The sequence below is a fragment of the Phyllostomus hastatus genome, unplaced genomic scaffold (genome assembly GCF_019186645.2).
Source record: "Phyllostomus hastatus isolate PE091 unplaced genomic scaffold, TTU_PhHast_1.1 phas_contig_86, whole genome shotgun sequence".
NCBI lineage: Eukaryota > Metazoa > Chordata > Mammalia > Chiroptera > Phyllostomidae > Phyllostomus > Phyllostomus hastatus.
In genome coordinates, this window is record NW_025333977.1 from 82,184,692 (window position 1) to 82,199,021 (window position 14,330).

At 44.3% G+C, this 14,330-nt stretch overlaps 1 protein-coding gene across 7 annotated transcripts in view; it reads right to left on the minus strand.

Moving 5' to 3' along the window:
- Positions 1 to 14,330, minus strand: part of ZBTB20 (zinc finger and BTB domain containing 20) — a 798,652-nt gene that overhangs the window by 70,263 nt on the left and 714,059 nt on the right. For all 7 annotated transcript variants that reach the window (XM_045852096.1, XM_045852097.1, XM_045852098.1 and 4 more), the window contains 3 exons: positions 10,432 to 10,532; positions 2,445 to 2,608; positions 1,886 to 2,073 (listed from right to left, as the gene is read on the minus strand). In XM_045852096.1, coding sequence (XP_045708052.1) covers positions 1,886 to 2,073; positions 2,445 to 2,455 — 199 coding nt within the window. In that variant the 5' untranslated portion in view covers positions 2,456 to 2,608; positions 10,432 to 10,532. The remainder of the gene's footprint in view (positions 1 to 1,885; positions 2,074 to 2,444; positions 2,609 to 10,431; positions 10,533 to 14,330) is intronic.

Consider the following 14,330-nt stretch of genomic DNA (forward strand, 5'->3'; position numbering starts at 1 on the left):
CACATCTTAATGGGAAAATGAAAATGACTTTTTAAACAGCTGGAGAGCGGGCTTCTCCTCCCTCTCGCACACCCTGCTTGCTGCCTGGCCTCCCCGCGCGAGGAGCAGTCCGGCGGCACCTCGCTCGTCTGGTTCCTTGTCCATGTTCCGTGCCAAGGCCTGGTGGGAGGACGCTTACAGTCAAGTACAATAAGTGAAGCCCAGTGCTGCTCCTACTCAGAAAAAAACATTCATTTTGCTGCAACAGGGGACTTCTGGGCTATGGCCATTCTATGTAATCTTCCCCATAAGGTGTGGCAGAAAGCCAGGCGATGAAGGTCTGCGTGCAGGAGCTCCAGGCCCTTCTCCACAGGAACAGGCTACCTTCCTGGTAGGTAGGGACAGTGTGCACATGTCTGTGGGCTCTGTGCCACGCTGTTTTCCAATTCTTCCTGTAATTACTATTAGGCCAGAGACTACCAGGCAAGAAGGGCCAAGGATGTTACTACTACAATGGCCCACAGAAAGCAGTTGCCCCTTCTGACCCCAGGTTTCTCTAGAGAAGCAGCAACTGTGTACAAATTACACAGGCTGTAAAGACTTGGATGTTCTTACTTCTTGTTTCATTTTCTAGTGACTTCTGGAGCGTGGTTTCGGCCCAGCCAGGAACAGAACAATTTTCCTGCACCCCAACCCCAACCCGAGATCTTGTCCCTTTGTCTACAGACTTTTATGAAGAAAGCAAGTAGGGAATGGAATCTCCTAGACTCATCTACCTCTTGCCCTCTTTGCAGAGTTTTACATTGTTTTTGCCAGAATAATACTACTAGAAAATTAAGAATCTCCTTTCCTAGTTCATAATCTATGCCTTTGTGGACAGAGTAAATGGAGTCTTTTTTATTATGGAAAATAAAAATGTCTTGGTCATTCTAAAGAAGAATACGCCAGCTCCTTGCTTGTTACCATGTTTCCTTTATGGAGATGAGTTCAGAACTGTTGTTGGGTATCTCAAGACTAAAAGGAATATTCTTTCAGATTGGACCCCAAAGTTTTTCCATTCCTTTCCTTTGTCAACACACGTATTTCTTTTCTCTCTGGAGTATTGGGTTACGTTGCAGAAAGAGAATGAAGTCTCCTAAAAGTGATTTATCAACTTCCTTAAAATAGAATTTAAAGAAGTAACTCCCAGTTTAGTGAGAAAACAGCAAAAACAAACAGCAATGGAGTGATTTCAATACCAACGATCTCACTAAGCTGCCCATTTCCAAATTTAGCCCGTAGGCATTTTTTTTTAATTAAAAATTATTTTTAACCTGAATTCTTATTGGCTACGTGAAGTCTGGGTGGCTTCTGAATTCTTGGAAGCTATTCTCCTTTCTTCTGTAAATTTATGCTATCCTTTAACCACTTCAAAATAAATTAAAAACTGGAAAGACAGAAATGCAGCCAAGCTGCATGAGTCTCCAATAACTAATGCAAAGCTGACTTGTGTTATGTAATTTCATAATGGGCGTTTCCTCGCCTCTACCCGGCCTTCAGAGGTCCCTATTTGGTTGCTCGGGTAAGCCATGGTGAAAGTGCTGTTATTCGGATCATGGGGGCAAAGGAATAATCAGAAAGCAGCAACACCACGTCACAATTTCCTTTTCTGAGTTACTGTTATGGAAGAGAATGTGGTTTGTGTAATCAATCGGCCTTTTGGGGACAAATGGCTGGTCACCTGGTTTTAACACTCCAGCTTTGAAAATATAGATGTTGGCTGAATCAAAATGGTGGCAAGTCACTTTTGGCTACTTGAGAAGACCAAATGGAAACAGCTTGCTCTGAATGCAAAAAAAGCCAGAACCCAGGGGAGAAGCATGCTCCAAGCACCGCGAAGACACCATCACCTTCCTGGTGTACTCACAATCAGATGACCCGGTGTGAGCGTGAGAGTTTGTCAGTGAATGTGTTGAGTGGATGAGGGCCGGGTCTGGAGACAAAACAGCTTCAAAGTTCAGGCAGGGAAGGCCCGGCTTGGCGCTGGATCCACCCGGCTGAGTAATCTCATTCTCCTCAGATGCCTTCTGGTTTTCAGCTGTCTTGGGTTTCTTCCTGAAAATAAACAAAGGGCCCTTTGAAGGAACTGACTGCATATTTGGGAAAAGGCATTTTTAGAATCTGTTAAAGATAACTTGATTTTTTTCTGAGGGGGGATGGGAGGGAGTCCAGTATGTCCCTTGTTTTAAAACAAGCTGATTCTTGTTTTTTTTTTCCCCTCCAGTAATGGCCTAACTGGGAACACATGAAAGCATATGGGCCGAGCAAACAGCGCCACATTTGGACTCTGTTGGCTGCATAAAAAGACCCTGTCCCAGAACTTTAGACAGCTTGAGCTACGTATGGCTGACATTATCCAAGAAAGCATCCTTCTTCCCCCCTTAAGAGTTTTAACATGGTCTGGAAAAATACTAGTGGGTGTTTACCGTTCTAGCATTTGTCAGGAAGCTTAGAGACAGGACCCGTGGAGTAATGGGAGGAGCACTGGACTGGGAGTCAGGAGACTTGAGCTACGGTACTAGCTGTGCCTCTAACTTGCTGTGTGGCCTTGGGCACCTCACTTCACCTCTCTGGGCTTCAGTTTCCTCATCTGTAAAATAAAGGGCTTGGATTAGAAGGCCTTAGATGTTCCTTCCAGCTTTCATTTCTATGCATGGAACACATTATGAACATTCAACTTTCTTGCAGTTTCATTAGATTTTATTTTAGATCTACACATAATCTCAAATCACAATCTAAATCTGCAGGCTGTACAGATGACGGGGGGTAGTGATGGAGGTTTTTAATGAAGTAGCAAAGGAAAAGTGAAAAGAAGAGCTTAGATCCCAAAAGGTAAAGGGAAGGTGTCACATGGGTGACTATCCAAACTCACTACTCATCCAAAGCTTAAGATTCCCTTTGTTCTTTGACCTAGTGCATGACTCTTGAGCACAGGAGTGTGACTGTGTGTTTGAGGTGTGACAAAGGGATGGGTAAAGAGAGTTAGAGAATAATTATTGCTAAACGTTATTTGGGGTAAGGAATAGGAAGAGAAAGAGCTCAGCTATTGGTCAGGTCCACTGTTCTCGCCCTTGGACAATGCAACTGATATACAAATGAATAAACACTTAGTTTAGACTGAATGTACCCCTAGATCTCAGCCACTCTCGATTATTAATCACACCCTAAAATTTCCCCCCAGTTTCCTTGGCTCTCTGCCCTTTTCTATCATTATATGCATGGTGACCAGAGAAAGGGCTTTGTTTTATATTTTGGTAGAAAATTATGTGTGGTACAGAAGTTGTTGTAAATAGAATTGTTTCCATGTTCCCCTCATTTCTATAAGCATGGCAATGGACTTGATACACATTTTCTATTGGAATTTGTTGTATTCGATAGTTAAATATGCCCTCACAGAATATGGTGTTACGATTACCATGCTGTGTTTCTGGTCCAGTAGGTTGTGAAATAAAGTATGCTTTTTCAGAGGGTGTGGGGCAGAGATGGCAAGGTAAAGATGAAAACAGAGGAAAAGCTTTTAGGAGTATTTTTCAGTTGGAGGAAGCTGATACAAGAGAAAGAACAAACTGGAATGCTTTACCCACTGTTTGTTGAGTGGGTGACAGGGGAACTAACCTCGAATTCTGAGTGTCTCCACAGACCCCAAAGGCCTGGTTTCTGGTTTTCAGTTTAATGAGGTTCCCCAAGATGAAAGTCTCCAGCGCCCAACTCCTTTTTCTTTCTCTATGAAAACCAGAGCCTCCTCTGAGGTCCTCATTTCTATCACCACTGTCTGTCAGCATCTTGGAGACCATGGGTCACACACCTTCCTCTGCCATAGGGTCAGTCAGCAAGACCCGAAAACTCTGCTTTCTCTATGTTTTTTCACATCCATTTTTCCTTTCCATTTCCACTGCCAATCACCTGGACACTTTATTTAGGCTGCTGCTTACTTTCTGGCTCTCCACCTCCATGGCTCCTGCAGCCCCACTTCTCTGCATCTGAGGCGGCCACATCAGCCTGACCCTCAAGGTGCGTTCCACGTCTGCTTCTAGCCTAGCTCCCATGCCCTACACGTTGGCCATACTGAACCCTCAAATTTCTTGAATATTTACAGAACATCCTGGGGAATCTTCATCCTTGCTCAAATTATTTCTCTTGCTTTAAATGCCTTTTTTTCAATTGTTGAAGTCCTATTTATCCTTTATATTTACTCAATGTTGTCTCCATCTTATAACTGTTGATTTCTCTCTACCAGATAGGACTTCTTTCTCTCAAACTCTCCTCCCTTCCATCTTTCTCTGACATCCCAAAACACTTTTTCTTCCTTTATTTTACTCACTACATTTTGTTTCAATAATGGTTATTTTATGTGCTTATCCCTCCTCTATGACACTGCGAACTCTCTGAGGGTGAGGAAAGGTCCTTGCCGGTTTTGAGTTCCCTGTGTTCGTGCGCTGTTCCCGTCTTCCTCCCCTCCCACTACCCATTAGTCACGTATTCATTCCCAATACTTCCTGTGTGACTCTGACGTGCCAGCATGGGTTAGGGGATTAAAACAAGGCTGGTTTTTGCCTTTCCAGAATTTGCTCTCTAGTGTATACTGTTAAGCCAAAGAGTGTAGACATAGCTATCATCCAATACACACTTGTTGATAAAATGAAATGGAGCAGAAATTAAAGTATAGTTTGAGGATAGTCATAGTCTGAGTCCCATTAAGTTTCCTACTCTTTATACAGCAGTGAAATCTACCTTGAGTGGTTGCTTTTACTCTGAGTCCATGAAGGGCACTTGGTAAAAGTAGGGCCATTTTGCTCACAAAGTTCGGCTGATCCTCACAATTCATTTAAATACAGGAATGAAACACTGATGACATATCACTTAACAGAAAAAAAATGTTTATCTCTGCTGCTCTACGACAAGGCCCAGGCTAGTTTCAGATGTGTGCTTTAGGGAATTAAAGCCCTCTTCCAAACGTGAGTGCGTGGCCAACATTACTCTTTTCTTTTTACGAGTGCACAACTTGTATTGTTCTCTACGTAAATGCCCTTGCTTCCTTCCCTAGATTTGATCCTGCTTCCTACCTGACATCGTGTACCACACCCTCCTGTTTGTTATCCCAAGGATCACCTTTGGGGAACATTTATAGAGCAGAGGCATTGGAGACACCTTTATGGATAGAAAATATGAAAAACTCAACCTTCAGTAGTTTGTACCCCCACTTGCCTAACTTGTCTGTATGCCACTGGACTGTTTCCCAACTGCACAGATAACAGAGAGCCACTCACTGCCTTTGGAAGCAATTCATTCTCCATCTCACCTTCTCTAATAGTCCTTTTGGGCTCCTTTGTCCAGAGTTGAGAAATACTGAGATATAGCTTCAGTTTTTGTCTACAAATGCATAGGTTCTTATTTTGGCCCCAAATTTGCAGTTTGCAGTTTATTAAGGGGTAAAGAGCAATTCCTACATTAATTAATTGAGAATATCTCCTTTGGTTGTGTGAAAAGAATTATACAAACCCGGTATCTAAGGACCAGTCTCTCCAAGCCTCTGTGGCAGTACATTATTCCCTGGAGCCTTTAGAGGGCAGCAGCAGCATACCGGCTGACTCCAGACAGCATTTCAAAGAGGCAAACTCCCGACCAGACCAGAACCTTCCTCCTGGTCACCATGCCAAAGGTTGGTTTGCCAAGCTCTGGCCGTTCAGCCTCTTTCTTTCTTTTCAGTTCTCAGCACACTGTGTGTGTGTGTGTCTGTGTGTGTGTGTGTGTGTGTGTGTGTGTGTGTGTGTGTCTCCCCCCTCCACCCTTCTTCCCTCCTTCCCTCCCTCGATGTTAAAATTATACACTCTGATGAAGTCGCCCCTCAACCGGAAAATGAAAGCTCCAATGAAAAAGTTAGACAAGCCAACAACAACAAAGAAAGAAACTGGGAGAAAGGGGAAAGGGGGCTGGTGAGGGGGAAGGATTTAAGAACAAGAAAAGGGCAGATGTTTCGTAAATATATGCAAAGCAAAACTGGACGTACCCTGAACACTTCCATAGAGAAACAGACCAATCATTGTGCACTTCCTCCTGCCACACTGGTGGGAGCTCAGCATTCAAAAAAAAAAAAAAAAAAGTGTGGCCACAGGCACCTGCCTTTCAACAGTTAGTTCTGACCATTCTGACCGAGTATCTCTCAATTGTCCAAAGAGAACAAAAATATTTTCATCTCCCCACTGCAAGCATTTTTGTTATGAGAAAAAGAACTGGAAAGGCATTTTAGGTGACTGGCAGCTGGGTTAGCCAGCAGGACCTTCTGGTTTTTAACTCTCATCGTGCCGGCCCCAGCAACAAGTTTTAGGCTGAAACATAGCAGTGAGAAAGATGTTGGCTTTTTCAGTACTAGACCATATTGTATGTGGAAAGAAATATGCATTAAAACATATTGATGAGATGGTAGGTATCATGCATGTGAAATGCATGGAAATTAACCAGATCGGTGGCATTTGATGTATATATTTCACACTTCTTTGCACATATTGCACACACAGTGATGGCAATGCTTTCTGCAACATATGGAAAATAAATATTTTATCTGTGTGAGCTCTTATCAGTCTCCAGGGTCTGTTGAGAGAAGAGTGCTCTCTTCTATCTCCCTCTCCCAATTTTCTCTCTTCACTGGGCTCCCACCCTCTCCTGCACATTAACATGCCTTTCACTCATCAGCCTGGTTGGATAGAAAAGAATTAGTAAGAACCTCCTTTTGATTAGTAATTACCTAGTCATTAAATCAAGATAATTTAGACCAATGATTCCCCTCTGTCCCCCCCGCCAATCTTTTTCTCTTTCCCAACAGTACATTGGGAAAAGCTTAGTAGAGTGTTTGGGGATGGGGGTACAGGGCAGGTGGAAACAAGCCCCCCAGGGCCTGGTGGCAGAACTGAGTTCCACCATCTAGGAGCCGTGTGTTCTAGATGGATTACTCTGCTTCTCTGGGCCTCAGTTTCCTCATCTGCTAAGTAGAAATAACGATACCTACCTTCAAGGGCTGATGTGAGAATTATGTAAGATAATTCATGTCAAGTGACTGGCACAGTCCCAACACATGGTCAGTGCCCAAGGGTGGTAGCTCTTTTCACAGACAGCATCATTTCTGTGGTTTGTCATTTCGGCTAGCCACAGTGGGGCACTTTCTTTACCTTAGTAATCTTTCTTAACATTTAGATTTGGGCAGAGGCAAGTGCATGGTAATTGTAGCCAAGGTGGAAGGAATGCTAGGGTAAGCAATCTCTTCTTGAGCACTTTCATCTTACTGCATCACCCTCCTGACACCTTCTTTCCGTCCACGGGTTTGTTACTGCTGCTGCCACGCCAAGAGCTGCTCTTGATGCTAGGGGTCAAACAAGCCTCACTGGGCCTATGGAAGCCCATCAAACATGAGCACGATGGTCTATTCATGAAAACCAACCTTTGGTACTCTCTCTCATCACGTGTTCTTACAATTTGTTCTTTCACTACTTGGTGTAATGTTCTCAGATCAATTTAAGATGTTTTCATGTTTAAAACATTTTATTCTCTCAATTTTTTAAACGTTCTTGGCAAGGCTCATTTAAAGTGTTTTTCAGTGTATCTCTCCCTCACTGTATCAGTTGGGATCCTGGCAACAAACAGATGGCACACTCAAAGGTTTTCACTGAAGAGAGTTTAATGAAAGGGCTGTACACTGAGGTACAGACGAGGTTAAGGGAACCTCAAGGGAAGGTGGAGCATCAGGGAGTAGCAGTGGCGGGAAGCTGTTAAATCTCAGCTTAAAACTGTTAAGCTGGCCCTAGCCCGCAGGTCAGTTGGTTGGAGCATTGCCCCACAGACTGAAAGGTTGCACGTTTGATTCCTGGTCAGGGCACATACCCAGGTCGTGGGTTTGACCCCCTGTTGGGATGTGTATGAGAAGGCAACCAATCAGTGTTTTTCACACTGAAGGAGCAAGGAAAGGTGTGGAGTTCTCTAAGTAGAGTCCAAACTGGAGTTGGGAAGGAGGCTGGAGTAATACATGCTGTGACCTCACTTTCCTCCTACTCTCACATCTCTCCCTGTTGTCTCCTTTAGGACAAGGTGGAAGGGAAGCCAGAGGAGAAGACAGCCTCCTGGGCCACAAATCAGGGCAGAGAATGGTTCTGGGGTTTCGGCAGGAGACTAACAGGCCTGCCTGTTCTTTCCCTCTCCATTCCTTCACCCTCTTCCTCTAATTTCACTGTCTGGGATGAAATACGCAGCACAGTAAAATGAAACAGTTCTCTTTTAGCACCCACATACTTTTTTTTGTCTGTTTGCCATTTATAGGAGAAGAAAACTGAACGCAAACTTGATGCAAGCAGATATTTTTGTTTGCTTGTTGCCATAACTCTAGTGCCTAGAAAAGTGCCTGGCACACAGTAAATGTCCAATACATTTCAGCTGACTGAGTAAGTACACTCGTCTCTGCTGTGCCAGACACCACCTGTACACTCCCTCCTTTAATTTCCACAACAGTCTGGGTCAGTAGGCAGGACCATTGAGCACGGTTGTCTGGGTGGTATAGGAGTGCGCAGGTTTTAAAATCTAGCACTTGCCCCTTCCTACCCACCCCCAAGCCTGGAGATCTGGCCCAGGGCATTGTCAACCCACAGGAAGGGACACATTTTTGTAATTAGTCCATGTTTTTTATACTTTAATCACCTTATTGCTTTTTGCACCCAGCAAGTGTCTTTAAGTCTTATTATTATTTCTCTTTCACATATGAAGGAGCTGAGTTTCTGAAAAGCAGAGGCTACAAGGATTAGACCCAATCTGTCCATTCGCTAGGACCTGTGAAGTGTGAAAGCAGGCACTGGCATCTGCACAGGGGAAACACTTCCAATGGCAGAAGTGGACGCTCACTTGTGGGCTGCCTGGTGGTTTTCAGGAAACTTTAGGTTCTGATTTCTGGGTCTGGATCTGGGTTCTTTGTAGCACAGGAAGGTGGGAGTGCTAACGACTTTGTCCTCTGCCAAAGGGTACAGAGACTTTGAAGCCTGTCTGCATCCTGGTACAGCTGTGCTCTAGCACAACACAGTCACTCTGTGATGAAGAAAAACTCAGAGAACCAGGCACATGTGAGATTTTCTAAGGCATACCTTGCACTTGAACTTAAGGATAAATGAACGTGGTCACAAAAGTAAGTTCCTTGCCTACGTAGGAAATGAAGACACTCTTATGTCATGTCTTCGGTCCCCCGTCATCTGAACCCACTGAGACTGCAGAGCACTCTGACGGCCCCCACGTCCATTCGGGCCAGGCGGCCTGCCTATGCCCTACACATCCGCTACCATCAATTACAAGCTGACTTAAAACATTCAAGGAAAAAGCAACACAAAACAAAACAAAGCAAAAACACTGGCTTTATCCCTTTGGGGTTGATTTTTGTCAGAATAGCTAAAGACACAGAAAATATAAATATGAAAAGTCCGACCTGAAGCCTAAGAGGGATGTTAGCCTCCCAGGGTTAGCGTTTTCCCGTAACAGATTGCTGTCAAATACTATCCCATTAGCTGCCTCATACCGTAAAGGAAAACTTGTGAATACAACAAATAGAATGAGTTTTTGTTTTAAAATGTGCAATTGAGTTATTTTGCATGCATAACCTTTGAATAATTTAAATCACTGGCTTTTCTAGTGAAACACAAATCCATATATTTATCTGTTACTGTTAGCAATGATTAATAAACGCTTGATGTCAATCTTTCATCAGCGTCTTCCTATAGGCATCCCATCTCCTAGCCCAACTTATCTCTGCACCCTGCCTTGCAAGGGCTGTATCCCTCCAGCATAAATGCCTGTTATGGAGGAAACTAAATCCAGTATACAGAGCTATGCATTCCGAGGGCACAGCTGAGCTGGATACAATGGCTGAGAGATGTGGTTGAAGGAACCCAGAGCCCCAGAGGGCAGGCTGTGGTCCCCTAGAGTAGGAAGGAGGCAACAGGGCAAGCACGAGATGCAGCTCAGAGAGCAGGCAGGTAGAGATGGGTGAGGAAAGCGGGCTCCCCGATTTGACTAGGGTGGCATGAAATGACAAGCTCTAGTGACACTCAACAGAGTGGCACAATGGCATGATAAGAGGTGAACAAGCTGGTAGGAGCCTCAGGTAGAGGTGCAGATGACTAAGCAGAACAGCACCAGTGCCTGCAAGGTGCGCTCAGAACCAGCCCAGCTCAGCCACCTGGAGAGGGGGGCATGACGCTGCACAGGTGCGACTGCAGGCTGGGAGCTGAGAACTGCTGTGGGCACCGGGGGGCTCAGGCTGATGACCTTGCTGCACCCAGCAGATGAAGCCGTCTAAAACTTCACCTGCTTTTGCAATTGTGTGTGCGAGTGTGTTTTAATTAAACAGTGAACTAGAGAGGTTTTTTGTTGGAGGCATAAGGTACTCACAGTAGTTTCCAAATAAATGGTGTCACTCTTCAGGTAAGTCACTCCAAGGCTTGGGCCTAGTGCAGATGTTCATTGGGGCAGGGGACAGAGAGTGACTGCATCTAGATCAGAGGAAAAACAAACAAAAATCAGTCTGTTAAATGAGTAGGTGAAAGTGATCATTCGTTCTGATGGAGACAGAACAGTGGGACGTGGGTGAGAGGCGGGGTGTGCCCCTTTGCACCAGAGGATGGAGAGTCAGGGAAGGGGGACTGGAGACGATGCCATCCAGGTTCCATTTTCAGCATTTCTGCCTGATGGCCTGCAGGGTGTGACAGCCTCAACAGCACTGGCTGGTGCAGGCTGAACTGATTTTGTGGTGCTGAGGTGGAGGTAAGGGTGGGGGAAGTGGGAGCAGTGTCCTTCAGCTTTGCCACAGCCCACCCTTCTTCCAGTGTTCCTGATTCCACTGCAGTCTCTCCGCCTTTAGCGCTCAGCTCTTACCTACTCTCCAGATGTCCACTGACAGGGCCATGCTTCTGGGCTCTTACCTTTTCTCCCCCCTTCACTACAAAGTCTCAATTTCCTCCGTATCCTCCATATCCTCCGACCTGTGGAGTGCAGCTGTAGGGGCTACGGAACTGACTGCCATCTGTCTCAGAGCCTCACACCCAGAGGCCTTTTCGCAGGCCTCACCCCTTTGGCCATACTGGGCTTAAATGACCACTTGATTCCCGAAACTCTCCTCCCTTCACATCGGGATCCTGCATTATTCTGACTTTCCTCCTGCCTTCAGTTCCCTCTTCTGCCTCCCTCAATGGCTGATCTTCTCTCCCCTCTTCCTCAATTTAGATATTCCTCAAGATTCTCTCCCCAGGCTTTGCCTACAAGCACCCTCCATGACCTCGACAATCACTTCTGCATACAGAACACCCACATTGCTATCTTTAGTTTTTGCTTGTCTGCAGAGCTCCAGACCCACATTCTAAACGACTGCAGCAATTGGCTCATTCATTCATTCATTCATTCACTCATTCAGTGTTTATATAGGCACCTGGAAAGATGAATAAGATGGGGCCTCTAACTTTGAGAAGCCCATGTCTCCATCGAATACTGTACAGGCATTTGAAATGCAGAAAGTTTAAGACAGAATGTACTGCCTTTCCCTCAAAACATGCTCCTTCTCTAGCCTTCTCATTTCTTGCCATTGGTATCACCTTCATCCAGTAACTTGGGTCTACAATTGAGCAGTCATCTTTAATGCCCCCTTTTCTTTTACTCCCCAAATCTCATCAGCTGCCAAGTTCTGTGGTTTTTCACCCAGGCTGTGCTTTCTGAATCAATACTTGTGTTCTACCCCGACACTGACTTACCCTTTCATCACCTGTTCCTAGGGTTTCTGTGAGGCCCTCCTAATGGCCTTCACTTTCTCTAGATGCTCCTTATCACTAGCTCATCCTTCATTATCAATACGAACACTTAACTTTTCTAAAGGACCATTCTAAATGTACTACTTCTTTGCTCTTTTGCTTACTTCTCAGTTTGGCATTCAAGGCCCCTGTGATATAGCCCCAATCTAATTTCCCACTCTTATCTCTACAGTCCATTCTCCACTGCTGCCAAGTCCTCCTCATTCCCACCATACACACGGAGTTCCCTCCCTTTCCCACTGTCTTCATGCAGCTTCTTTAAGGGTCATCCACATGCCAACTCATTTATGAAGCATTAGCCAAAGGAAGGTTCCCTTCTGGAATCCTTAAGTGCTTATGCACTAAGCCTTTTGTACATTCTATAGACTCTAATAATTTTTTGTGTAGTTTATCTCCCCCTTCTATAAGTGCCTTGGAGGCAGAGACAATGTTACTTTGAGTGCCTTGTGGTTGCAATGCCTTGCACTCAGGTCGTGCACTCAGTTGATGTATGCCGAACTGAATTTAAAGGGAAAAAAAGATTTTTGACTCTTCATGGAAACTGAGACTGAATTGGAAAGACCTTAGAGTTTATCTCCTCCACCCCCCTCATTTTTCAGATGAGGAGATTAAGGGAACTGACTTACTCAACACCACATCCTTGTTACTGGCTGAGCAATGATAGTTTATATAAAAAGTCACAAGTGTCTAAATATCTCCTAGTGCTTGCTCAGCACCCAGGGGCCCAGCAGACCATCAGCAAAGACTAGACAAGAGAGAGTGAGGGTTTGGAATGCACCCCCTGCAAGGATATACTAGGTTCCAAAAAATAAAAAAAACTTTGTTTCACTAATTCCCTTTAATAAACCAAACAAATAAATACCTGTTTATAGTTAAATAATGCTTTAAAAATGAGGTAGATTTTAAAAAGCATGGAAGCAAACCTTTCTAAACATACCAGCAGACACAATATGACAATATTGCAAATACCACTGGGGTGATAAACTCAGGGTGAAAACTAGAATGAAGAAATTTCTCATGCTTTGGAAAAGCAGTGGGTTCAGCTGAAGTTCTTGGTACAAACATGCTACAGTAATTTTATGGTTAAATTCATTACCTTAGAGAAACAGAGGCTATTGGCAATTCTGCTATTATGCCACATCAACACTTTCTTTTCAACCTAGCTTTGTCCCATATTTATGAGTTTAAATTTTTACTTACTTTTCCTTCATTATATCACTAATTTACTTGTAGAAACACACAGATGACTGCTCCCATGTCTGTCTGATTTCCTTTCCTGTTCTCTTTTGGTAGAAGAAACATTAATTGTTTAATCTTATCTTTATCCTCAGACAGAATCATATTCTCTCACCCACAGATGAGAAGCTGAACCAAACATATTGTGGGAATAATATGTTTGGTTCAGCTTCTCTGGGTTAAGAAAACTAACTTTTTCTAGGAGACCTCAGTAGTTCCTATTTGGCCACAGAAGTTCAGGCTTCGGTGCTACAAGACTTCCTCTGCCTCCCAGGTGAGCACTTTACTCATCATTACTCACCAGAGGAAAAACTTGGTGCTGTTAATCATATCCTTTTCAGCCACTGTGGTGGAGCCATGCTATGCACTGAAATGTCCATTAACTCTCAACACTCCAGTAGCCACATAAACAGTAAAACTGGGCTCAAGAGCTCTCCATCATTCTTACCAAACCATCAGAGGGCTGGGAAGGTTATCAGCACTTCACCAGACAGAGCTGCCTCATCTGGTCTCCCCCTGGCAACTACATTAAAATAATAAAGGAAATCACCGATCAATATGTCTAGTACATTGTAGTGAAAAACCTCCTAGATGCATACAAATCCATTGTGTAATTAGATGAGTGTTGTACATTTCAAATATGCCTAACATTTGATTTAAATCGTGCATTTTATAATTAAATGGAGACATAATCTTTCCATCCTCTCATTAAATTCCTCTGTCTCAGTCTCACAGCCTGCCGTTACGATCTCCCTTTCATTTTTTGGCAAATTGTCACCTGTCCCCTTCTCCTTTCCCCTCCTGCCTCAGCACACACCCGAGGGTCTCTTAATCAGAAGTGCTGCATGGCAGGTCATGTTTTATTGCTTAAAGGGTGGTTCTCCCCTAAAAAGGACTCAGTGAAATGACTTCATGAAGTTTCATATTTATTCTTTTTCAGTGAGTTCCATATCCAATATAGCCAGTTTTTAAGTCAAAAGACCATTTTGAGAGGCTGCTGGGGCCTCACATCCTTCCCAGAACTGCTCCCTCTGCCTCTTACCTCATCCCTGTGATAACGAATCTGCCCTTGGAACCCAGCTAGAAGGCACTTGGTGGGGTCAGGGGCAGAGGGGAACTGTGGGCCATTTCCATTGCAGCCTGTTTTCCCGGTGACATCTTAGCAGCTCTGTCTTAGAAGCCCTCAGAGAGCAGAACTGTTATGTAACACTGCCACACACCACTGTCAGGGACTTTCTGCAGAGGTCTCACTGC